Consider the following 25343-nt stretch of genomic DNA (forward strand, 5'->3'; position numbering starts at 1 on the left):
AAAAATAGTAAAAAGTGCGAGGGAGAAGTTTTGGTTTTTAAAGGAAAAGGGTCAGTTATGTGGAAAATTTGGTTATGTGAAATTAGGATGTGAAGATGCTGGGAAATGAGATATAATGTGGTAGGTCTTAGATGACAGATGGATTTCATTTCTTCATAATTCAAATAGATATAAATGAGGAGCAGAGCCCTCATGGGAAGGGCAATCTACATGTCTTGTGGTAGCTCACCCTCACTTTGCTATCAGGTGAGCTGTGGCTCTTGCTCCTGTTTTTATAAAATATCTTCCTCTGAAATGAGTCTTTTCTGAAAACGAAACACCATACCCAGAAGTCAGTGTAGTCTGCACATTTCAAGGATGAGAAAGAAAGGGAGAAAGTAAATTATTTTGCTACTCCAGTGCTTGCAATTATACAAGAGCAAATCACTTTTTAGTAAACTTCAAGCTGTGACTTAGGATCACAGGCTTGTAGAGCGGGAATGGCCCTTAGAAATTCTTTCATTTTCAAGGTGAAGAAACTTATGTCCAAAGAAGTTAAGTGATTTACAAAGTTAATTAGTGGAAGGGCTAAGGCAGCAACCCAGGCTTCTTTATTTTTGGTTTTGTTTTCTTTCTAAAACACCAAATTGAGACATGGTAGCCTTCTTATCCCCATTCCAGCCCCTTTTCCTTGTCTTCCTCTACTGTAAGCACTAGAAAGTAAAATAGCTGACTTCGAGCCTTCTTTCCAGTTACAGATAACAACGTGACAGAATGCTGGCCAACGAGGCATAGACAGAAGTCCCTGAGGAAGGCTTTATTTTCTAGAATAAACAGTCAAGGAACATGGGGAGGAGGCATTTTCACCCTCGCCCTTCTCCTTTCTTCCTGCATGGAATACGAATTTGAATCCTAGAGGTGCAGCAGCCACTTTGTGACCAAGAAGACAAAAGCTTCTTGTTAAGGTGGGTGAAGTAGAAAGAATAGAAGGAGCTTGGGCCGATGACGGCCTTGTTGAGCTGTTTATAGCTCTGGGCTGCTTACATCTCCTTTCCCAATGTCCTGGACTTGTTATTGCATGAGATAATTACAACCTTACATGTTTCAGCCTTTTCTAAAAATTGTGCTTTAAGTGAAAGTTTACAATTCAAGTCAGTTTCTCACACAAAAACTTACACACACATTGTTATGTGACCCTAGCTGCTCTCCCTACAATGTGACAGCACACTTCTTCTCTCCATCCTGTATTTCCCATGTCCATTCAACCCGCTCCTGTCCCCTTCTGCCTTCTCATCTCGCCTCCAGACAGGAGCTGCCCACATAGTCTCACGTGTCTACTTGAACTGAGAAGCACCCTCCTCACCAGTATCATTTTATGTCTTATACTCTAGTCTAATCTTTGTCTGAAGAGCTGGCTTCAGGATTGGTTTTAGTTTTGGGCTAACAGAGAGTCCAAGGCCATGACCTCTGGGGTTCCTCCAGTCTCAGTCAGACCATTAAGTCTGTTTTTTTTTTTTTTTACTAGAAGTTGAGGCCTGCATCCCACTTTCCCCTTGCTCCATCAGGGACTCTCTGTTGTGTTCCCTGTCAGGGCAGTCATTGGTGGTAGCCGGGCACCATCTAGTTCTTCCAGTCTCAGGCTGATGGAGTCTCTGGTTTATGTGTCAGCCTTTTTTTTTTTTTTAAAACTTAAAAAAAAATCTTAGAAACATCATACTGCCTCCATGATAAAGCCTGACCTTTTACAACCAGGTTCCTGCTTAGAGTTATAGGCACAAATCTAGTCACTCCTCCTCCTCTTTCTCCTTCCTATCCAGTGCATAGTACCATTTTAGCTAATTCTAGTCACATCCTATGCTTTTACTCATACTGTTCTCTGCCTGTAATCTCAGTTTCTCACTGTTCTCTATAGCGCAGGGGTAGCCTGCACTCATTGCCTCTATTCCTTTCTTCCACTCATTCCCTAACCTGTTACAATCTAGTGTCTATTCCACCCCTACAGTGAAAAGTTCTCAGACCTTCTTAATGGAATGGCTTTGTTGTTCTTGTAATTATAATACATTTACTTTTAAACACGGAAATAATAAAGAAAAATGCATAGAAGAAAGTGAAATAAAATCACCCCAAATTTCACCATCCAGAAATAAAGATTAATTTATGGAATATCATTCTAAACTTTCTCTCTCTCTCAATGATGGGTTTCTAGAAATAATTTAAAATGCTAATCTTACATATGCTAATTTTAAGCATAACCAGTAAAATTAAGGTATGCTTGAATTTAACAGAAGAGACTTAAGTAAAATAATTGCTTAACTTCAGCTTCTTTAACAAAAGAGTTATCAGTTCTTAAATGATCCTTTAAAATTAAGAAAGAAAAAAAGAAAAACCTTTAAGAGATTATAGTTATTTTTGTTTTTTTAAAACTATATATTTCAACTTGAAATAATATTACTGACCATCTTATCTGACAGGGAAATTAGTACACTTTTCTTTCTTGCCCCTAATTTTTGTAGTTACATTATTATTTTTACATTGTAAATGTTTATAACATTTACATCCTGTTCTTTAACTATTTCTGTAATTATACCTTAGCTCAGTTAAGATTATTTAAATAGATTCAATGGAAAGTGACATTTTAATCAGTGAAGAAAAGATGGATTATTAAAAATACATATGTCTGGAAACAACTAGATAGCTAACCATGAGAAAAAAAAAGAACTGGGATTTCTACTTTGTTCCTTATTACAAAAATCTGTATGACCACCCTACCCTCCTTCCCACACAAAAAGCCCAGCATAAAGAATGTCAAAAGATAAATATTTGCAAGCTTTAATACAAATCAATCAGAAAAAAACAACAATCCAATAGCTAAATGGACGAAGATCATAGAGTTCACAGAAAAGAAAACAGAAATGGCTTTTCAACATATAAAAGATGCTCGACCAAACTCAAAGTGAAAAATACAAATTAAAACTGTGATATAAGTTTTTCACTGATTTGACTAGCTAAGTTCAAAAAGTTTCAGTACTCATACTTTGTTTGTAGGACTATAACTGTCCTCTTTAGAGGACAATTTGGCAATGTCTACTTAAAGTTTAAGTCTATATACCCTTTGAAGAGGAGCCCTGGTAGGGCAGTAGTTAAGTGCTCGACTGTTAAGTGTAAGGTCAGTGATTCAAACCCACAACCTCCTCTGAGAGAGAAAGATATGGCAGTTGCTTCTGTAAAGATTACAGTCTTGAGAACCCTATGGGGCAGTTCTACTCTGCCCTATTGGATCACTATGAATCAGAATTGACTCGATGGCAGTGAGTTTGGTTTTTTATACCCTTCGATAAGCAACTCCACTTCTACAAATTTATCCTTCAAATATCCTGATATAGGTACAAAATGATATATGTACAAGGATATTCATTTCATCACAGTTTGAACAGCAAAAGATTGGAAAATTCTAAATTGGTTAGTTAAACAAATTATGGTCCATCTGAGAATACTATGCAGCCATTAAAAACAATGAGATAACTCTGCCTGTAGTAACATGGAACAATATTCTAAACATACTATAATGTAAAATAAATCAGGGTTGAACAATGTTTATAGTTTGCTACCACTTGTGTAACAATAGAAAAAAAATTTGGCTTCCATATACATAAATTCTTTCTAGATATTTGTGACAGTGGTTGCTAACTCCAGAGAGGGTCCTGGAATGGGAAGGAGGCTTTACTGTATTTTTACCTTTGTAATTTGGTTACCTACTTAAAAAAAAAAAAAAAATTTAATGTGAGCAAAATAAAATGAAGAATGTACAGTCTCTTTACCCATGCAAAATAAATAGATAAAAATGTTTTTTTTTCTAATTTAAATTCACTGTTAATCACTAGTCCTTTCAACAGTTTCTCTATTCTATAATTGTTCTTTCCTCCCTCTTTCCATCCCTTCCTCCTTCCAGAGACAGATTATCCAAGGTAAGCATGAGCTTGTTTGTGCTTATTTACTAATCTGTAGTGAACAATGTCACATTTTTTTGTTTTTACCACATCAAAGATTCTGCTTCTAGGTATGCCTGGCATCTGTCTCTCTCTCAGCCCCACAGCACCTTCTTACAGAATCAAAGCCTGTTTTTATATTTACAGTCCCTGACAGGGGCAGATGACTCAGTAAGCAAGGTTACCACAGGCTTACTTGTGCTTAGGAACAGTTTCACTTGGATTTCACTTTGATGTGGTATGGTAAAACCCATGTAAAATTGCTCACTACAGATCAGTAAGTAAGCACAGGTAAGCCCATGCTTACCTTGCTTATTGGATCATCCACCCCTGCCTCCCTCCCTGTGTTGCTTAAATTTGTGAGAATCGTTTCATGGTCCCTCTGTTCAGGGCTCTGCTCAAATGCCACCTCCTTGGAAAGGCCGCTCCTAACCCCTCTCTCCCAACCCCTCTCTCCCTTTTTCCCTCCCCTGCCCCTCCCCCCACTTCCTTTTCCCTCTCTTTTTCTTTCTTTTTGTATCATTTCTAGATTGGGTGAATTTTGTTATTGAGCAGTTTTTTCAAGAAAAACTCAGAAGATCTGTATTGCCTAAATTTGTGAGCCTTGAAAATGTCAGCTGCCTTTATAACTGAAGAGCACCTTGACTTAGTGAAATGTTCTTGGTTTACGTTTTTTCTTTTAGAACTCTGTAAACATTATTCTGCTCATTTCTAGCTTTTAAGTGCCCCTGAAGAGGTAGAACTGAACTGGTTTTTTGAGCCAAAAGTAAATTGTTTCTTCTCATGAGTGGCAGGTCATAGGAATATGGTTGCAGAAGTCACAGGCGAAAAAACTTCAGTTTATTCTCCTTTGGTGTAAAGCTATCGCTTCATAAAATAAAAATGAAACAAAATAAATCAAACAAATACGTTTTTTTCCAGCCTGCTAGTATGAATCTTTCTTTATCCTTAGAGTTTAGCAAATTCACCAAGATATGATTTCTTAATCACTGCAGATCAGTTTCATGGTCCCTCTCCTCAGAGCTCTGCTCAAACGCCATCTCCTTAGAAAAGCCTCTCTAAACCCTTTATCTGGAAACGCTTGTGGCGTAGTGGTTAAGTGCTAGGGCTGCTAACCAAAAAAAGGTCGGCAGTTTGAATCCATGAGGTGCTCCTTGGAAACTCTACGGGGCAGTTCTATTGTGTCGTATAGGGTCACTAAGAGCCGGAATTGACTTCACGGCAGTGGGTTAGGTTTTTTGGCTTTAACCCTTTATCCAAAACAGATCTACTACATCACTGTTTATCCCTGCCCCTGATTTTTCTGCAAAGAAGTTACTATCACCTGACATTGCATAATTTGTTTATTTTCTTACTCCTTCATTAGAATGTAAGCTCCATGAGAGCAGGGATCGTCTTTTTCTAACATACTACTGCATTTTCAGTGCTCAGAATAGTACTTGGTACACAGTAGGCAATCAGTAAATATTTGTTGAATAAATGATAAGCCTGTTTGATTTGACTCAACAAATTAAATAAAGATCAAATCAAGATTCAAACATTTATTTCCAGAAAAGTTTTCTTCAGTTGTATCATCAAGTATTTTCTGCTCCACGCATTTTGTTTTCTTCTTCAGGAATAATAGGTTTGTATATATTAACCCACCCAGTGCTGTTGAGTCGATTCCAACTCATAGCGACCCTATAAGACAGAGTACAACTGCCCCATAAAGTATATATTAGAGTATATATTAAAAAAAAAAAAAAAAATATTAGAGGTCCTTTATTCTCCACATGTATCATCTCTGTCATCATTTTTAGAACTTTTTTCTCTTTCACTTAACTTTATTTTACTTCCTAAAGCCTATTCACCATGTACCTGTGTATCATTCAAGTTTATTATATAAGTTAGTTGCTTCTAATGTTACATTTTAATTTTTCTCTCTCATTTTTTTTTTTACCTATGCCTACCTGCTTTCTATATTCTTCTGTTGTCTGTTACCCTCAAATTTCATTTTTTGAATCTTTGTAGTATCTTCTTTGATTTTTCACCTTAATTTTAATACAGCCAAATTTATCCTGTTTTCCCTCTATTGTTGTTAGGTGCCATCGAGTTGTTTCTGACTCATAGCCAACCCTACGTATAACAAAATGAAACACTGCCCGGTCCTGTGCCATCCTCACAATCGTTGTTATGCTTGAGCCCATTGTTGCAGTCATTGTGTCAATCCATCTTGCTGAGGATCTTCCTCTTTTTCGCTGACCCTCTACCGAGCATGATGTCCTTCTCCAGGGACTGGTCTCTCCTGATAACGTGTCCAAAGTATGTGAGATGTAGTCTAGCCAACCTTGCTTCTAAGGTGCATTCTGACTGTACTTCTTCCAAGACAGGTTTGTTCTTTTGTCAGTCACAGTGTATTCAATATTCTTTGCCAAAACCATAATTCAAATGTGTCTGTGGTAGTGCTTTTTATTTCCTTTTTTTCCTTTAAACCTTGTCTACTTTAAAGTAATAAAGATGCTATCTTATGTGTCTGGTGTTTTGTTCTGGCTCTGATTTTTCTGTAGAGAAAGGTGGAGCTGTTGCCAATAAGGTACATAAAGTAGTTCATGTCTAAAACATGTGATAGCTCTGTGCCAAAGGAGATTAAGGTAGAGTCCTTGGCTCTGTTACTTCTGCCTCCGTATTCCTGTGGCCTGCCACTCACATGAAAAAAATAAACTATGTCTAGATGAAAAAACCACTTGGCTTCAGACTTCAAACCTCTTCAGGAACACTCAAAGCCAGAAAACAGTAGAATGATGTTTACAGAGTTCTAATAAAACAGAAAATGTAAACCAAGAATTTTTGGCCCAGGCAAGATGCTCTTCAAGTATAAAGGCTGCTGACATTTTCAAGCCTCACAAATTTAGACAATACAACCCTTTTAAGCTTTTCTTGTAAAAACTGCTCAATAACAAAATCCAGTCAGTCTAGAGATGAAACAAACAAACAAACAAACAAAGGTTTGGAAAACATAAAGAAAGAGGTTAAATAAATCTGGATTATCTTGTACCAAATAAAAGGTATTTATATTGTAAAAGATTACCACATACCTCATTGATATTGATAGAGCACCTCTCCTATACATAAAGTCTATAAGAAAATATTATATGAAAAGAGATGCTCGAAAATGCGATACTTAAATGAATGCAACTAACGTGTTAATCTTATCACTAACACATATGATGTAATGCTATATAAATGTCTGCTTTATATATATATATATACCATAAAGCTTCACCGCCTAAAGATTTGGCAACAACCTAACTGAAATTCCCAGAGTTGGCATTTGAACCAGTAGTACTGTTCTGAGATAGCAGTGTATTAAAGCTCATACAGATAAAAGTCATAGGAACATCACAGTGATGGCCAGAGCAAGGGGAAATATTCTTTCTCATAACGCAGAAAGGGGCGGGGAGGGGGAGAGAGAATATAGGTAAAAACAAAACAAAACTCTCCACAGGGAAAACAGCACATACATTGAGATAATCTTATCGTTTCTATGCTTAGCTACTATCTCTGGGTAAATGACGAGGCAGCACATTCTAACTCAGTTTGTCACGAAGGGCTGCCACAGGAATGATTTACTACATCCCTCTACAACAGGACTTGAAATCCCCCTCCTCAAATATAAATTTGAAAAATTACCCGTAATAGTTCCGCTGACGTTGGCCTTTGCTGAGGTATTTTCTGCAAGCAGTAATCAACAAATCTCCTAAAGGAGTCTGTCCTGTGTGTGCAAAGACATTGAAGGAAAATAAAATCAGGGTCTGTAAAGCACACTGATTACTTAAAACAATTTCAAGTAATTTTAAGGAACGTCTCTTAAAAAACGCAAAAATTTATCAGAAAATTTTTGCATTTTTTAGGAGATGTTCCTTAAAATATTTTGGAATAGCAGGAGAACCAGATCATTGTCAAGTTTATGGTACCTAAAATTAATTCTTTTAGGTAATGAATGTGGACACAATTTCAAGTTTGTCAAGATATAAATATATCTTAATATATAAAGAAGTAAGGCCAAACCATAATTTATATCAGAAAATAAAAAATACCAAGTTATAGTTTATATACATTTCTGTCTCCAAAGGTAACAACTTCCGTAGTCTCAAGCCCACATTTTTCATTACCAGTTGGAACTCGTCCACTGCCCTCAGCTTTTAATGAGAGAGTCAATCTTGAACCATGGAGAACAATGAAGATGGAGAACCTAAGAATATGCTGTCTGAACAAAAACACTTCCACTCTTAAAAATTCCATTTTGTCCACTCTTCTTCAAAATTGCTCCCTTTCTAGAAAAGTCATGTGGCCCAAACAGTTGCCAAAATGTCGTAATCTTCAGCAAGGAACAGTACATCTTCTAAATAGATAGTATATGTTCTATCTGAATACATTTAAGTATACACTTAGGAAAAAAAAAATGACAACTGGAAAAATAATGACATAAGAGAGGGTACGTATCTCTACTGGGAAGTGATAAGATCTGCCCTAATCAATACAAAATCATCATGGCTGGAGATGCCAGGTTTGTTAGGAAGTAGGAAGGCAGGCTCCCTGTAGAATTTCAGTTACTACACACATTAAGAGCACAGTGTAAGCCATGCTGAGGGCAGAACTAAATGAAAAATATGTGTGTGTACAGGCAGTTGATGCTTGTAAGGCATCGGTGTCATTTATTAAAACATAAAATGAAGAAAAAAAATGCTTTCTATTGCAGATATTTAAAATACGTAATTTAATGAAAGTGTCGAATGCATATGGAGATTTTCTTAGAGATTTAAAATGACAGCAGAGTCTTACCATTCATTGGACTGTAATGTTGGGGAGTCATTCTGGGCAATGTGATATAAGGCACTCATTGCATTCATGTTGAAAAGGGGGGGCTTCCGTTCCGCTGGAAGAAGATGAAGGAAAAATAATAAAGCAATTTTTTTTTTTTTACCGTGCTTTAGGTGAAAGTTTACAGCTCAAGTTAATTTCTCATTCAAAAATTTACACACATTTTGTTTTGTGGCATTGGTTGCAATCCCCACAATGTGACAGTACGTTCCCCTTTTCTACCCTAGGTTCCCTGTATTCTTTCGTCCAGTTCCTGTCCCTTCCTGCCTTCTCATCCTGCTTTTGGACAGAAGCTGCCAATTTGGTCTTGTATGATTGACTGAACTAAGAAGTAAGTTCCTCACAGGATTATTTTTGGTTTGACAGGCCTGACTAATCTTGGTCTGAAAAGTGGGCTTTGGGAATGGTTTCAGTTCTGGGCTAATAAAGCCCCCAGGGGCCATAGTTTCGGGGTTCCTCCAGTTTCTGTCAGATCATTAAATCTGGTCTTTTTACATGAATTTGAATTCTGTTCTACATTTTTCTCCTGCTCTGTCTGGGACCCTCTGTTGTGTTCCCTGTCAGGGCGGTCATTGGTCGTAGCTGGGCACCACCATCTAATAAAGCAATTCTTGAAAGAAATCAGGTGGATAGAGAAATAAAGAACGACGAGCAAAGCTCTGCTGCTAAACCAATGGCCTATTAGTGTCATCATGCCACATAATCCACTATGTTAATCTCTAAGGTCATCCCAGGATAGACGTTCAGAAGAAGCTGTTGGTCATCTTAAAATACGTTGGCAAAGCTCCTAACAGAACCCATTTCAAGAGAATGAAAGAAAAATTGGATTTTTTCACAGGTTTTCAAAAGGCTGGCCTTGGCCTGTCTTCCTACAGTAGGTGTGAACATCTTTCCAAAGTAGGTATGAATTTCTTTACTCATTAAAAAATTCAGAAAGCACAGAAAAGTAGAATGAAGAGGAAAAAAAGATTACAATGGAATGGAACATCTTAAACATTACTAACACAGTATGGAAGGTCAAATGATTCAATAAACACTGTTTGAACGCTCATCCAAGCCAAAGGACTACTAGGGGTGGAGAGGAAAGGGGGAAATGGAAGGAAAGAAGCGGAGGATAAATAATAAACAAGGGCTGGTCCAACCCATTCTAAAGAGAAACTCAGTGAGTAACGTATTTCTTAATAGAGGATTTACTCCACTCCAGCCCATCATGATTTCTTTTTTGGAACTCCTATGCATAGCTCTCCTTTGGTATGCTGCTCAACTATTCCATTTACATAAACATACAAATCTTTTTTTCTCAAAAGAAATCATAAGCTCTAAGAACGAAATCTTATAACCCTAATAGTCTTATTCCTTTATTTATTCCCCCAGAATATGAATGAAATGCTATTCCCACATTGTTGTTGTGTGCCACTGAGTCAATTCCGATTCATAGCAATCGTGTAAGAGAGAGTAGAACTGCCCCATAGGGTTTCTAAGGAGTGGCCGGTGGATTTGAACTGCTGACCCTTTGGTTAGCACCAATCACCTTACCACCAGGGCTCCATTCACATACTAGGTGCTCCATTTGTTGGCTAAATCAAAGAAATGAGGTTCTAGTCAAAGTATGCTTAATTCTATGCTATTTGTTAGATATTACAGCACAGAAGATAGAGCTACTATCTCATTCTACCTTGATTAAAAAAACAAAGAAAAAACCCAGCTGCTGTGGAGTAGATCCTGACTCACAGTAACCCCATGTGTGTCACAGTGCTCTACAGGGCTTTCAGTGGCTAATTTTTTGAAAGTAGATCACCTGGCCTTTCTTCTGAAACACCTCTCAGTAGACTCTGGGTAGACCTTTCAGTTAGCAGCCCAATAAGTTAACCATTTGCACCACCCAGGGACTCCCTACAGCACTTACCCTAATAGATTTTTTATATAGTCCTTCTTTCTAATTCATAATCTGATCTCGAATTTCACCAAAGAACCTTGGCTTTTAAGTCAAGACTCTTCTATTAACTACTCCAAAAATGGAAGATTAGACTTACTCTATACAGTTCTAAGAAACAGAACAAGATAACAACTAAGGGTAGAAGTTATAAGGAAGACATTTTCACTCACAGAAGGAAGAACTTGTGAAAAACCAGCGTGATCAAAACAACAGCAACAAAACCCAGAATGGACGATATTGAGAAGTAGTGAGCTTGAGGTCACTCACAATCTTCAAGTCGGGGATAACTATCAACCATCACTGATGCTTTGGAGGGGCCTCATATAGTCTTGATTAAATGGTCTCTTACACTTTTGGAATGGGATATTCTATGATTCTACAGATATTTTTATTGACCTCTCAGTGGGACAGTTTACACGTACTGTTGTGGATTGAATTTTGTCCCCTCCAAATATGTGCTGTAATCCTAACTCCTATATACCTGTGGATATAATCTCATTTGGGAATAAGGTTTTCTTTTCTATGTTAATGAGACCATATCCGTGTAGGGTGTGTCTTAGACCCAAACACTTTTGAGATATAAAAAGGGCAGATTAGGCACAGAGAGAAGTAAGCACAAATGAGGAAAAGATAGATGCCAGGTGGAGATCTTAAAGGAATGTACAGAAGAACTCTAGAGAAGCTGAGACAAGAATTTTCCCCAGAGTGGACACAGAGCCTTCCCCTAGAACCGGTGCCCTGAATTCGGACTTCTGGCCTCCTGAACTGTGAGAAAATAAATTGGTTTGTTAAAGCCACCCACTTGTAGTATTTTTGTCATAGCAGCACTAGATAACTAAGACACTCACTAGATACCTAGCAGTATTATGAGGACATGAACTTTTAGCAAGTGGAAATAAATTTGAAAGTTGCTATGTGGACAAATGGATTTATATAGTTTCAAATGTAGGAGAAAAACAACTGGTTCAGGTTTATTTTATTTTTCAGGAGGTGGACTTAAAAAAAGTTTCTAGAGTTTGGCCCTCTGGCAACTTCAAGAATTTAAAGCCATAAGGACTAGGAACTCATCATGTAATGATTAATGGTTTCCCAGCACTCTCAGGACAAAGCTCAAATCTTTAAACATGGCCTGTGAGGCCTTCATTAACATGGCCCTGGCTACCTACAGAGCCTCATTTTGAGTGGCACCTCTTTGCCCTCTTCTCATACCATCTTTTGCTTCACTGAAAGAACCAAGGTCCCTGTCTTCCAGGCATGCTGTTTTCTCTCTCTGGACTCCCCTTCCCCCTTCCCCTTCCTAAACTTTATCTGTCTAATTCTTGCCAATTGGCTACACTGGATTTCAGCCCCACCCTATAAGACCCCAAAGCCTGTGCTCTTTTCACTAGGCCACAGTGTCTCTCCAGTAACCCCGGCCATTTTATAATAGATAGTACTAGTATTTCCAAATGAAAAAGCACAACTAAATGCAGCATTAGAAAACTAAACAAAACCAAATCCGCTGCCATCGAGTTCTGACTCGTAGCGACCCTAGATGAGAGCAGAACTGCCCCACGGAGTTTCCAAGGAGCAGCTGGTAGATTCGAACTGCCAACCTTTTGGTCAGCACCGGAGCTCTGAACCACTGTGTGACCAGGGTTCCATTATAACCCCTCAAAACAGCTATCACAGCATTCGTGATCAACAGATTAAAAATGGTGCCTCATAGGGTCGCTGTGAGTCGGAATCGACTTGACGGCACTGGGTTTAATGTGGAACAAGGAAACCCTGGTGGCATAGTGGTTAAGTGCTGTAGCTGCTAACCAAGATGTCAGCAGTTTGAATCCACCAGAAACGCCCTGAAAACACTATGGGGCACTTCTACTCTGTCCTATAGTGTCACTATGAGTCAGAATCGACTTGGTGGTAATGGGTTTGGTTTTTGGTTTAATGGGGAACAAGAAAATTCTAGGCAAAGAAACGTCATGACAACAATATTTCTGTCTTCCCTCTCCCTGGAGGATTCATTTCTGCACAAGGTCAGTTCCCTGAACAATGCTGATATACTGTTCGCCTGCTCTACCATGATCTCTGCTGGTGAACCAAATGTCTGCACTTTAAATAGAAGAGCATCAGATTAACTTCTCTTAAAATTGTTTCTGTTGTTGTTAGGTGCTGTCAAGTTTGTTCCAACGCATAGTGACCCTGTGTACAACAGAACGAAACACTGATCCATCCTGCACCATCCTCACAATTGTTGCTATGTTTGGGCCCATAAAATATCTGGTGACTGAAAAATTTCAACGTTCAAGAGTTTTCAGAGGAGTCATGCATTTAACTAGTTCTTTCTATGGAACGGAGCCCGAGTGGCATACTGGTTAAGCGTTCGGCTGCCAATAAAAGGTCGGCAGTTTGAATCCACCAGCTGCTCCTTGTAAACCCTGTGGGGCAGTTCTACTCTGTCCTATAGGGTCGCTATGAGTCAGAATCAACTCGACAGCAACGGGTTTGGTTTTTTGTTTTTTTTTTCCTATGGAAGATCAACTTTGTTGCTGTTGTTGCCCTCAACTCAATTGCTCAATTACTAGCCAAAAGGTTGGTGATCTGAACCCACCCAGAGGTGCCTTGGAAGTAAGGACTGGAGACCTGTTTCCGAAAGGTGACAGTATTGAAAACTCTATGGAGCAGTTCTGCTCTGCATACGTGGGGTTGCCACGTGGTCAGTGAAAGGTCAATTTAGCAAAAATAATTTCTAAAACAGGCATAACCACTTAGGAACTGTAGAACTTGATTCCAAGAGGGACAGTGCTGATAATATGATCATCCTCCTGCTTTGTGATGTTACCTCAGTAACTCAATTTTCAGATTAGGGTGCTTTTTGAGATACAAATGATTTTAGAAGCGATATCATGAGGAAAGGGGACAATGCATCATTCAGGCACTATCCACAACTTCCAATCTAATTACAACACTAAAAGTACAATTTCAAACATATTGTTTGTACCAAAAATTTCAGTAAACCTCAGACATTACTTAGAGAAACATTTTTTTAGGATTTTATCTGAAGCAGTGCAACTTTCTTCTTTCATGTAAAAAAAATACCCTTCTTTTACATATCCCTTAAGAAAAGTAATGACAGGCAGATAGAGACATAGGTTAAAGCCGTCAAAGAGGTATTTATATGATTTATTATACAATTGACACAAAAATTTTTGTATAATTCCTGAGAAATTAAATGTCCTTGATAATGATTTTATTTTCTGAATATTTACTGAGCATCTACTACTACTTATCAGAATCTAAGACACCACTAACTACAAGATGAACCACTATTTTATGTATTAAAAAAACAAAAACAAAAAAACCAAACCCACCGCCGTAGAGTCGATTCCGACTCATAGCGACCCTATAGGACAGAGTAGAACTGCCCCATGGAGTGTCCAAGGAGCGCCTGGCGGATTTGAACTAAGAAAGCTAAGATAGCTAAGAAAAAACATTGCCAATTATAATTATAGGATGTTGTTAACTGTAAAATACTCCCTAGTTTTAAACAGACATTAAAATGTGGAGAACAAAATGTGGATGAAATGCAGTTTGTATCAGGATTGTGCTGACAATGGCTAACATTTATTGAGCATGTACTATGTATCAGATAATACAATGCTTTAAATCTGTATTTTCATTTAATCTAGAAAATCCCCATAAAAAAGGGATCTTATCATGCAAATTTCACAGGCAGTTGGAGTAATTCTGCTAATAAATGGCACAGCTGGAATTTGAACTCAAGTTTATCTAACTGCAGAGTCTATGCTCTCAAGCATAAATCAATGCTGTTGTGCCGCTGAGACGATTCTGACTCACAGTGACCCTACGCGGCAGAGTAGAACTGCCCCATAGGGTTTCCAAGGTTGTAAATCCTTTTTTTTTTCTTTTTTCCCTCAGCTATTAATTTATTTATTTCAAAGTTGTAAATCTTTATGGAAGCAGACTGGCATATCTTTCTTCTGCAGAGTGGCTGGTGGGTTGGAACACCAATCTTCCAGTTAGGAGCCAAGCTCTGTAACCGTGGCACCACCAGGCAATTTGAAAGAATAGCTGTTGTAGAGGATAAAACAACAATTTGAAAGAAGGCTACTTTATTCCTTATTTCAGTTAAGTCATTTTATAAAAGGCAACTAAAACCAGGCTATTGTTATACATATTTCATTTTTATAAGAATGATAAAATCAGAAAGTAAGTATATGCCACGGACTGTCTCAAGAGAACAAGTACTAAGGTAGCTCCTGGGATCCAGACCAGTTTGGCCCGAAGTCAACTGCTAATGAAACTTGAGTTGAAACTACATCTATGCAGTACAAAAAGCTGATGTGACAGTGATCCTGAATCATCGTGAAGGGGTATATGTTGTTTGCTTTCAAAGAAGGTTGTAAAGGGTAAAGTCCACGTAACGTTTTAGAAAGATTTTGGTAAGAAAAAATTGTTAAGCTAATAGGTGGGCATTTGAAGAGCTGAAACTTAAGGGCTGTAAATTCAACTGTAAGTGTCGTAACTAAAGAGTTGCTCTTATGGTCTCAGTGTTAAAAGTAAACCTTTAGCTTAGTTTTTACTTCCTAGAATACAAATTATGAAAAATAAGGATAACCTGTAATGATTATAGATTATTATAGATATGATGATTATAATAACATAATTAAATGTAATAACTGTATATGAACATAACTAGGAGATACTGAGCATCTATTATGTGCTAGGTACTATGTTAAATGCTTTACGTGTGTTCTCTTATTGAATCTTAACAATATCTATGATATGTGTCTTGTTGTCTTCATTTAACAGATGAGAAAATTGAGGCTTAGGGAAGTTCAGAAATTTCCCCAGGTCACACCGCCAGAATCACCATGTTACACAACTCCAGCAGGCATCGTTCACATCCTAGGCTACACGTATGCCCGTTGCAGTTTACACCCAGCTATACGTGGTAGTCCTGCCAGCTAAACAGGGTTAACGCCAAGATTCAAATTCAGGGTGTCTATACAAAACTTCTTTTTTTTTAATACAAAACTTACTCTTTTTAAGATTACATGCTATGCACAGAGTAGTTTTTTTTTTTTTAAGGACTATACATTTATTTCTAATTTTTAAAAAGTTAAATTATTAAATATTTCAAATACATAAAAGAACAGAATATTATAATAGTGACCTATCACTTAGATTTCTCATTATTTGGTCCTATTTGTCTCAGATTTTTTTCTTCTAAAAAAAAGATACAGATATAACCCAATTCCACTTCCTCCCTCCATGGTTTACTATTTTGAAATTGTATCCTCCGCACCTATGTTCTTATGTTTTATTAGTACATATATATATGCTCACAAATAATTTATAAAAATGTATATAAAACTTTCATAACTGGTATCATACTGTACCTACTCAATCACAACTTTCTTTGTTCATTAAATACTCAATGTTATGATTTTGAGATTTATACATGATGATACATGTTGATCAAGTTCATGCTTAAATGCCATGTAGTGTTCCATAATTTACTTACCCATTCTGCTTTGGATGAAAATTAAGTTGTTTCTACCTGTTTTGTTTGTTTTGCTATGAGAAACAAGGGTGCATTCATATTTTCCAGTGTACATGCTTAAGCATTTATCTAAAATATATACTTAGAAGTGAAATGTTGGGTCACTGAGAATGCTACTCATCAATTTTACTACTCTTTGCCAATTTACACTCTAAAATGGCTGTACCAATTTATATTTCTACTCAATAGTGCATATGAGTTCCTGTTTCCTTAGTAGCTCCTCCAAATGTATTATCCTCAGACTTAAAAATTTTGGCAATCTGATTACTGTGAAATGGTTTCAACTTGCATTTCCCTGATTACTAATGAGGTTGAGTATCTTTCGATATTTCTTGTCCATTTAGGTTTCCTCTTCAATGAATTGCTTGGTCATATTTTTTTGCCCATTTTTCTACTGGTTGTTTGTCTTTTTTCTTTTTAAATTGTAAGAGTTATTTAAAAATTCTGAACCAATACTCTGATAGAATATTTCAACCATCTAATACTCCGATAAATATGTTTCCTAGTCTATGGCTTGTCTTTTGAATTTTGTGTTTTATATATAGCTTTATACTTTAAACCCTGGGGGCGTAGTGGTTAAGTGCTATGGCTGCTAACCAAAGGGTCGGCAGTTTGAATCCACCAGGCGCTCCTTGGAAACTCTATGGGTCAGTTCTACTCTGTCCTTTAGGGTTGCTATGAGTTGGAATCGACTCGACGGCACTGGGTGGGTGGGTTATACTTTAATGTAGAAAAAGCTACTGTATTTTTCTTTAAGTTTTTAAAAAATAGTTTAGAAAAACTCCTCCCCATCCAGATATCAAAGCAGTCCTGGTGGCACAGTGGTTAAGCACTCGGCTGCTAACTGAAAGGTCAGCAGTTCAAACCCACCAGCCTCTTCCAGGGAGAAAGATGTGGCAGTCTGCTTCCATAAAGATTACAGCCTTAGAAACCCTATGGGGCAGTTCTACCCTGTCCTTTAGGTCACTATGAGTCACGATCAACTTGAGGGCACACAACAAAATCCTGGTATCACAGAGATAATTTTCTAGAGTAATAACGATACCTACATAATGCTTATTATGTGCTGGGACATGTTTTAAGTGTCTTATCCACATTAACTCATTAATCTTCATTACAACTCCATGAAGTAGGTACTATTATTATCTCAATTTTATAAATGAGGAAACTGAGGCACAGAGAGACTTCTCTTAAAAGTATTAAAGTTTTACATTTCGGTATTTAATCAATCTGGATTTTATTTTTGTGTATAAGCTAGAAATCTAATTGTAGTTTTTATCATATAAACAACATTGTCTCAGTGTGACTTATTGAACGGGCCACCTTTTTCTCACTCATCTGTACGCCTTTTTTGTGTTATACCAAAATACCACATAAATATGAGTCTGTTTCTAGGTTTTTTAATGTCGGTTCTATTGGGTCTTGGTCTCTTCCTACACCAGTATCAAACTTGTTTAATTATTTGGCATGGATTTTGATACAGTGATCTTCAGTCCAAATTCTATTTCTGCAAAATTATGTTGGCTAATTTTGGTCCTATGAATTTGGCCAATACTATATCTTGTCAATTTCTACATAGTATTGCTAGAAGTTCATCATAGTCCTTTTTAAAGTACACAAATATCTCTGCTAAGTTGCCAAAAAAATCAGTGTAAATAACCTTACTAGATCAATTTTCTGTGCAAAGAAAGAGTGAATAGCTTAATAGTAGAATATAAAAAAAGAAATTTATCACTTCAAAGTCCACCAACAGAGGACCAATTAAATAAGTTATATTATATCCATATAATGGAATACTAAGATGCTGTTAATAAAATGAAAATGTCTTCAAGTTACTAATATAGTAAGACCTCCAAGATATAGTTAAGAGAAAAATTAAAGTGCAGAACCACATGCGTATGTTAACTTCGTTATATAAAGAAATAACATACTGTGTATTCCTATTTGTCTGTACATTCATAAAGAAAGCCTAGAAGAATTACGGTGCTCTCCTGTTTGTGTTGGCAGAGATGGGATAGAAACTGGGTGGACAGGACCAGGGATGGAAGAAGATCTTTCACTATATGCCTTTTTATATTTTTTTATTTCTAAACCATGTGAATCTATTATTCATTGGAAAAAAATCAAGTAAATATTCTAAATTTCCTCTCTGAACTATGTTCATTTTTTACATTAACACGTAACTTATATAAAAAAAAATGAGAATTGTGCATCTTTACCATCTGTTTCTTTGTTGGAAGGGGTGAATGAAGCAATTGGAAATGTACTACAAAGTTTCCAAACTCTTCTTTATAGGCCAAATATCTTAGGGAAAGAGAAAACTATAGTCTGAAAATGAAACTGGAATGTAGTACTACGTATAGGATCAATTCCAAGATACAAGAAATTAAACAAAAAATTAAAATCTAAATTTAAAAAATTGAACAAAAAATTTTTTTAAAGGACTGCTTTTTTTTTTTAGATTAAGCATTTTTAATTTAAACATGTACAAATATCTAGATAAATGTAGCCTTGTCTGCAGCCAGCTAATACTAGCTTTGGAAGGCCAACTGTGGATATCTTTTCCCAGCCCTGCATTCAGTGCATCACACCGGTGGCATGGAATTGGCTATGGCAGGAGTATTAGATTGGCAAATTTACAAATCAGGGCTCCCCATCCCCCAGAGAGCCATTCACCAGTATCCCAGTGGATGAAGGTAACTTTAATATATATTACAGTTGAAAATGTATAGCACAGAAGAGCAATTCTGTGGTATTTTAGACAATTTGAGATAATTCCAACAATATCTGGGGAACAATTTTATGGCTGGGGGTATCTTTTAATATGAAGCTTTCTCTGAAGTTGCTCTCTATAGAGGTTAGATCTTTGACAAATCTGCTCTTACTTTTTCAGATTTTCCTAATAAAATTGGAGTGTAAATCAAGGTAATGGATATAGGAGTGAAGGTAGGACATACGTTATCAGCCACATGATAGAGAATGAATATTTTTCAAATACTAGTACTTTCTATCTTGTGTTCCCATATTTGCTAGCTGTCATATCTGTTCCAACTCCTTTATTTAAATTACTAACATGAACATGCAACAGAGAGAAAACAATCTTTTGATATTATACAGGATCATAGAAAAAGTATAATAAATTCACATTGCCTGGCACACATACAGCAGCAGCTCATTAAATATTAGGTGGATGAATAAAGTAACAATCATAATAAAGAACAGTTCTCAAAAATACAATGAAATCTATACAATACTTCAATACTTCAACAACAAAATGACAAAGAATCTAATTAAAAAATGGGCAAAGGATATGAACCGATATTTCACCAAAGAAGACATTCAGGTGGCTAACAGACACATGAGGAAATGCTTGCAATCATTAGCCATTAGAGAAATGCAAATCAAAACTACATCGAGATACTATCTCACCCTGACATTACTGGCACTAATAAAAAACAGAAAATAACAAATATTAGAAAGGTTGCAGAGAGATTGGAACTCTTGTGCACTGCTGGTGGGAATGTAAAATGGTACAATCACTATGGAAAACAATATCGTGCCTCCTTAAAAAGCTAGAAATAGAAATACCATATGATCTAGCAATCCCACTCCTAAGAATATATCCCAGAGAAATAAGAGCCAACACACGGATAGGCATATGCACACTCATGTTCATGGCAGCGTTATTCACAACAGCAAAAAGATGGAAACAATCTAGGTGCCAGATGAATGGATAAACAAACTATGGTACATAAACACAATGGAATACTGTACAACGATAAAGAACAATGATCAACCCACAAAACATCTCACAACACGGATAAATCTGGAGGGCATTATGCTGAGTGAAATAAGTCAATCACGAAAGGAGAAATATTGTATGAGACCACTATCATAAAAAGCCAAGAAAAGGTTTATAAGAGAAGAAATATTCTTTGATGGTTACGACAGGAGGGAGGGAGGGAGGGTGGGAGAGGGGTACTAATTAGATAGTAGATAAGAACTACTTTAGGTGACAGGAAAAACAACACACAATACAGGCGAGGTCAGCACAACTGGACTAAACCAAAAGCAAAGAAGTTTCCGGAATAACCTAAATGCTTCGAAGGCCAGCGTAGCAGAGGCAGGGGTTTGGGGACCATGGTTTCAGGGGATATCTAAGTCAATTGGTATAATAAAATCTATTAAGAAAACATTCTGCATCCACCTTGGAGAGCGGCATCTAAGATGCATCAATTGGTCTCAACCCACCTGGATCAAAGGAGAATGAAGAACACCAAGGACACAAGGTAATTAAGGGCCCAAGAGATAGAAAGGGCCACATAAACCAGAGACTACATCAGCCTGAGACCAGAAGAGCTAGATTGTGCCCGGTTACAGCCAATGACTGCCCTGACAGGGAACACAACAGAGAACCCCTGAGGGAGCAGGAGAGCAGTGGGATGCAGACCCCAAATTCTCATAAAAAGACCAGACTTAACGGTCTGACTGAGACTAGAAGGACCCTGGTGGTCATGGCCCCCAGACCTTCTGTTGGCCCAGGACAGGAGGGATTCCTGAAACCAACTCTTCAGACACGGATTGGACTGGACAATGGGTTGGAGACGTATGCTGGTGAGGAATGAGCTTCTTGGATCAGGTGGACACTTGAGACTATGTTGGTATCTCCTCCCTGGAGGGGAGATGAGAGGGTAGAGGGGGTTAGAAGCTGGCGAAATGGACATGAAAAGAAAGAGTGGAGGGAGGGAACGGGCTGTCTCATTAGGGGGAGAGCAACTGGGAGTATGTAGCAAGGTGTATATAAGTTTTTGTGTGAGAGACTGACTTGATTTGTAAAGTTTCACTTAAAGCACAATAAAAATTAAAAAAAAAAAAAAAAGAAAAGCTTTATACACAGAAAAAAACAATTGACGGTTGCAAGCAAGTGGAGGGGTGGAGATGGGAGATCACTAACTAGATAGTAGATGTCATGGGCTGAATTGTGTCCCCCCAAAATATGTGTCAACTTGACTGGGCCATGATTCCCAATATTGTGTGAATGTCCACCATTTTGTCATTTGATGTGATGTTCCTATGTGTTATAAATCCGATCTCTTATGATATTGATGAAATGGGATGAGTGGCAGTTATGTTAATGAGGCAGAACTCAATCTACAAGATTGGGTTGTGTCTTGAGTCAATCTCTTTTGAGATATAAAAGAGAGAAGCAAGCAGAGAGATATAGGAACCTCATACCACCAAACAAGCAGCGCTGGGAGCAGAGTATGTATTTTGGACCCAGGGTTCCTGAGAGGAGAAGCTCCTAGACCCAAGGGAAGACTGATGACAAGGACCTTCCTCCAGAGCTGACAGAGAGATAAAGCCTTCCCCCAGAGCTGGCACCCTGAATTTGGACTTCTAGACTACTAGGCTGTGAGAGAATCAATATTTCTTTGTTAAAGCCATCCACTTGTTGTATTTCTGTTAGAGCTGTACTAGATAACTAAGATAGTAGATAAGTGTTAACGTCGGTGAAGGGAAAGACAACACACAATATTGGGGAAGTCAGCACAACTCGACTAAGCCGAAGTCATAGAAGTTTCCTAGACACATCCGAGCACCTTGAGGGACAGAGTTACTAGGGCTGGGGGCTGGGGACCATGGTCTCAGGAGAAACCAAATCAAGTGGCATAATATAGTTCATAAAGAAAATGTTCTACATCCTACTTTGGTGAGTACTGTCTGGGGTCTTAAAAGCTTGCCAGTGGCCATCTAAGATACATCTATTGGTCCCATCCCATCCGGAGCAAAAGAGAATGAAAAAAACCCAGAGATATTAGGAAAATATTAGACTAATGGACCACATGAACCACAGCCTCCATCAGCCTGAGCCCAGAAGAACTAGACGGTGTCAGCTACCACCACCATTGGCTTTGACAGGGATCACAATAGAGAGTCCTGGACTGAGCAGGTGAAAAATGTAGAACAAAATTCAAACTCACCAAAAAGAAAAAAAGACTAGACTGGTCTGACAGAGACTGAAGGAACCCCTGAGACTCTGGCTCTGGACACCCTGTTAACTCAGAACTAAAGCCACTTCCAAAGTCTACCTTTTAGCTAAAGATTAGACAGGTCTATAAAACAAACAGTAATACACTTGAGGGACGTGCTTCTTAGTTCAATCAAGTATATGAGACCAAATGGGCAACCCCTGCCCAAAAGCAAAGACGAGAAGGTAGGAAGGGACAGGAAAACTGGACAAATGGACATGGAGAACCCAGAGTGGAAACTGAAAGAGGGAGAATGCTGACACATTGCATGGACTGCAACCAAGGTCACAAAACAATTTGCGTGTAAATTTTTCAGTGAGAAACTAATTTGTGCTATAAACTTTCACCTAAAACACAATAAAACTAAAATAATAAAAAAAAAGTACAATGAAACCAAATCACTTTTTACTCACCTAATTCAATACAGGTGATCCCAAGTGACCAAACATCAACTTTCCCATCATACTGTCCTTCGTCCATAGCTAAGATCACCTCTGGTGCCATCCTACCAAACATAATGTATAGAACTCAAGTTGTAAATTAAAAACAAATTTCATCTAATAACGTAATCTGATGAAACAGTTGCTCTTGAAGGTATTCCAAAATGCTTATCTGATAAAGATATTATTTTCTTACACAAACCATCTGGGAAAAAAAACTCTTAAAAATATATACAATATACTTGGAGATTTACATGAAACAACTCGTTATTTTCTATAAATCCTGGTTCTGCCACTTAGTTTGATTTTGGGTAAATTATTTAACTCTTCCGTATGTCAGTTTCTTCATCTGTAAAACAGAGATGATTCTAGTAGCTACCTCATAGAGACATGTAAAAAATTAATATATATGAAACGCCTAAATAAATTACCTTAAACAACATGAACAATGCCTTATGGATTTATGTAAGCAATATAATCAGCTATTTCAAAGATATTAAAACTAAAAAAAGAAAAAAAGGCTATGCTTATAGATGTTACTTTAACTTCTTGTCCATAATGGATTTTCATTAACAGGGCAGCAGCCATATCTGTTTAATATGCTTTGAACAGAACTGTTCTCTACTAGTGTATGTAAGTAGTTAACTTCGTAAATGCTATTTGATGATGATGGAGAAAAATTTAAAAAGTAGCTGGTTTTTTTAATTTGGTAAGTAAATTTCCAGGGATAAATAAGTCATTTTCCAAGTTACATTGAAAATTCAATGTATTTATAAGGAAAGAAAGGACCCTGAATAGAATTGGGTGAAGCTAAGTCAGAATGACCAGGAGGTAAAGCATCAGGGAACTCAACATGGCAAGAACTTGATTTCCTTCACTGAAAGGTAACATTTATACTTGCTAGCCAGCTACAGAAGGTTAAAGAGGCTACCTTGTTCTTCCCTAGAGACACTGTCTCAAGAGAAAAGTTCAAAAGAAACCCCAAATGAAATCAAAAGCCTGAACTTGGTCAGTGAGTTGATAAACCTGCTCAGTTTACACACAGTGACATCAATCTTATTTAAACAATTTAAAGTCATTGTGCATTTTATACTAAGTCAGAGTGTTTCTTTTTTGCTAGCTGAGTTTTCTCTCCCTATCTAATGAAATTTTATTTTGAGGCACATGGTAAGATGACGTGAAAAAACCACACCAAACCAATGCTATGAGTTCACATTGTTCATGTATGTGTATTTTAAAACTGTCACGTTTTCTAACTCTACATACCAGTAAGGTGTGCCCACGAAGGAGTTGGCAGGAGAAGCGATTGAGGCAGATCCAAAATCAGCTAGTTTCACCTGACCTGGCTCTGTTAGAAGAATATTTCCTGCTTTAATATCCCTATCAGAAAAAATAACGAGGGTTAGAAATTACTTTTCAATTTTGATTATGGAATAGGTCAGAGCATGCAATTAATAAGACAAAAAGTTTATTAAAAAATCTTGCTCAGACAGCCAGAAGGGGATTTAGTAATTACTGCATGTTGTCAGGGGGCTCGGATTCCTGGGTGTACTTACAGGTAGGTCATAGTAATTACTTAAAGGTAGTGCTTTCTTCAGAGGGAGGGAATGCAATGAGAAAAAAGGCAGACCAGAAAACCTAGTCAGCTGCTACTCTAAAAAAAAAGCATATTCTTAAATGCTAAATCCAGTCGCCGAAAGTATCCTTGTGCTAGGAAGATTGGTGCCATTTGTAATTGCCTTTTTTCCCCCTCTAAATTATGTGACATTTTAAGTAGATCTTCAGTGAATCTGTACTGACTACCTGCCAGTAAACCTCAGCTACACACATACCTTTTCTTTTTTGCCTGTGACCCTTTCTCTCTCTGCCTTTAATTGTAACTGCAACTCTAAGGCATTTGAGGGTACATGTTATATAGAAGGTGTTATTTTTAAAAATAACACTGTACAGTAAAAAGAAGACCCTGAAAGATCAAAACAAACAAGGATTAGGGGTTAAGAAATTGCATTTTTATTGTATTACTACAAAAAGAATCACAAGTGGTTACTATTAAAGCTATTAGATGTTTTATGCAGTAAAAAGTTTTAAAAATAGGATGTAAAAAATTCATTCTTTAGTATGATAATTTAGAATGAATTTCAAAAAAGGCATGAGGCATAATGAGTACGAGGAACCAAAAATTGTAAGATGATGGGCAGTGGCAAGATAGAGAGAATGAGGAAAAACTTATGTCAAGGTGAAAATGATAAGGTTCAAATACTTCCAAAACAACTTTTCCAAAAATCTTCCTTTGCAAATTCGTTTCCTTCCTCAGGATGACATTAGGCATTGGCAGAGAGAACTAAAAAAAAAGTATTATTTATTCCTCTTTACAACAGAAAAATATCTTTCCTCTATTATCTTCAATTAGAAGACAGGCCTGCCTTTTAACTCAAAATAATAAGAATCTAAGACAGTATTTATTTTTAAATAAAGAGCATTCTTGACAGGTTTTTTTTTTTCAACTTCTTTTACATATTAAAGAAGATAAAACATAACACGGAC

General features: G+C 37.2%; 1 protein-coding gene across 2 annotated transcripts in view; it reads right to left on the bottom strand.

Moving 5' to 3' along the window:
- TAOK3 (TAO kinase 3) overlaps positions 1 to 25343 on the bottom strand; it is a 178075-nt gene that overhangs the window by 49328 nt on the left and 103404 nt on the right. For both annotated transcript variants that reach the window (XM_064272269.1, XM_064272270.1), the window contains exons 8-11: positions 24066 to 24179; positions 22773 to 22864; positions 8787 to 8880; positions 7635 to 7716 (exon numbers count right to left, since the gene is read on the bottom strand). In XM_064272269.1, the coding sequence (XP_064128339.1) occupies positions 7635 to 7716; positions 8787 to 8880; positions 22773 to 22864; positions 24066 to 24179 (382 nt within the window). The remainder of the gene's footprint in view (positions 1 to 7634; positions 7717 to 8786; positions 8881 to 22772; positions 22865 to 24065; positions 24180 to 25343) is intronic.

The sequence above is a fragment of the Loxodonta africana genome, chromosome 19 (genome assembly GCF_030014295.1).
Source record: "Loxodonta africana isolate mLoxAfr1 chromosome 19, mLoxAfr1.hap2, whole genome shotgun sequence".
NCBI classification, from domain to species: domain Eukaryota; kingdom Metazoa; phylum Chordata; class Mammalia; order Proboscidea; family Elephantidae; genus Loxodonta; species Loxodonta africana.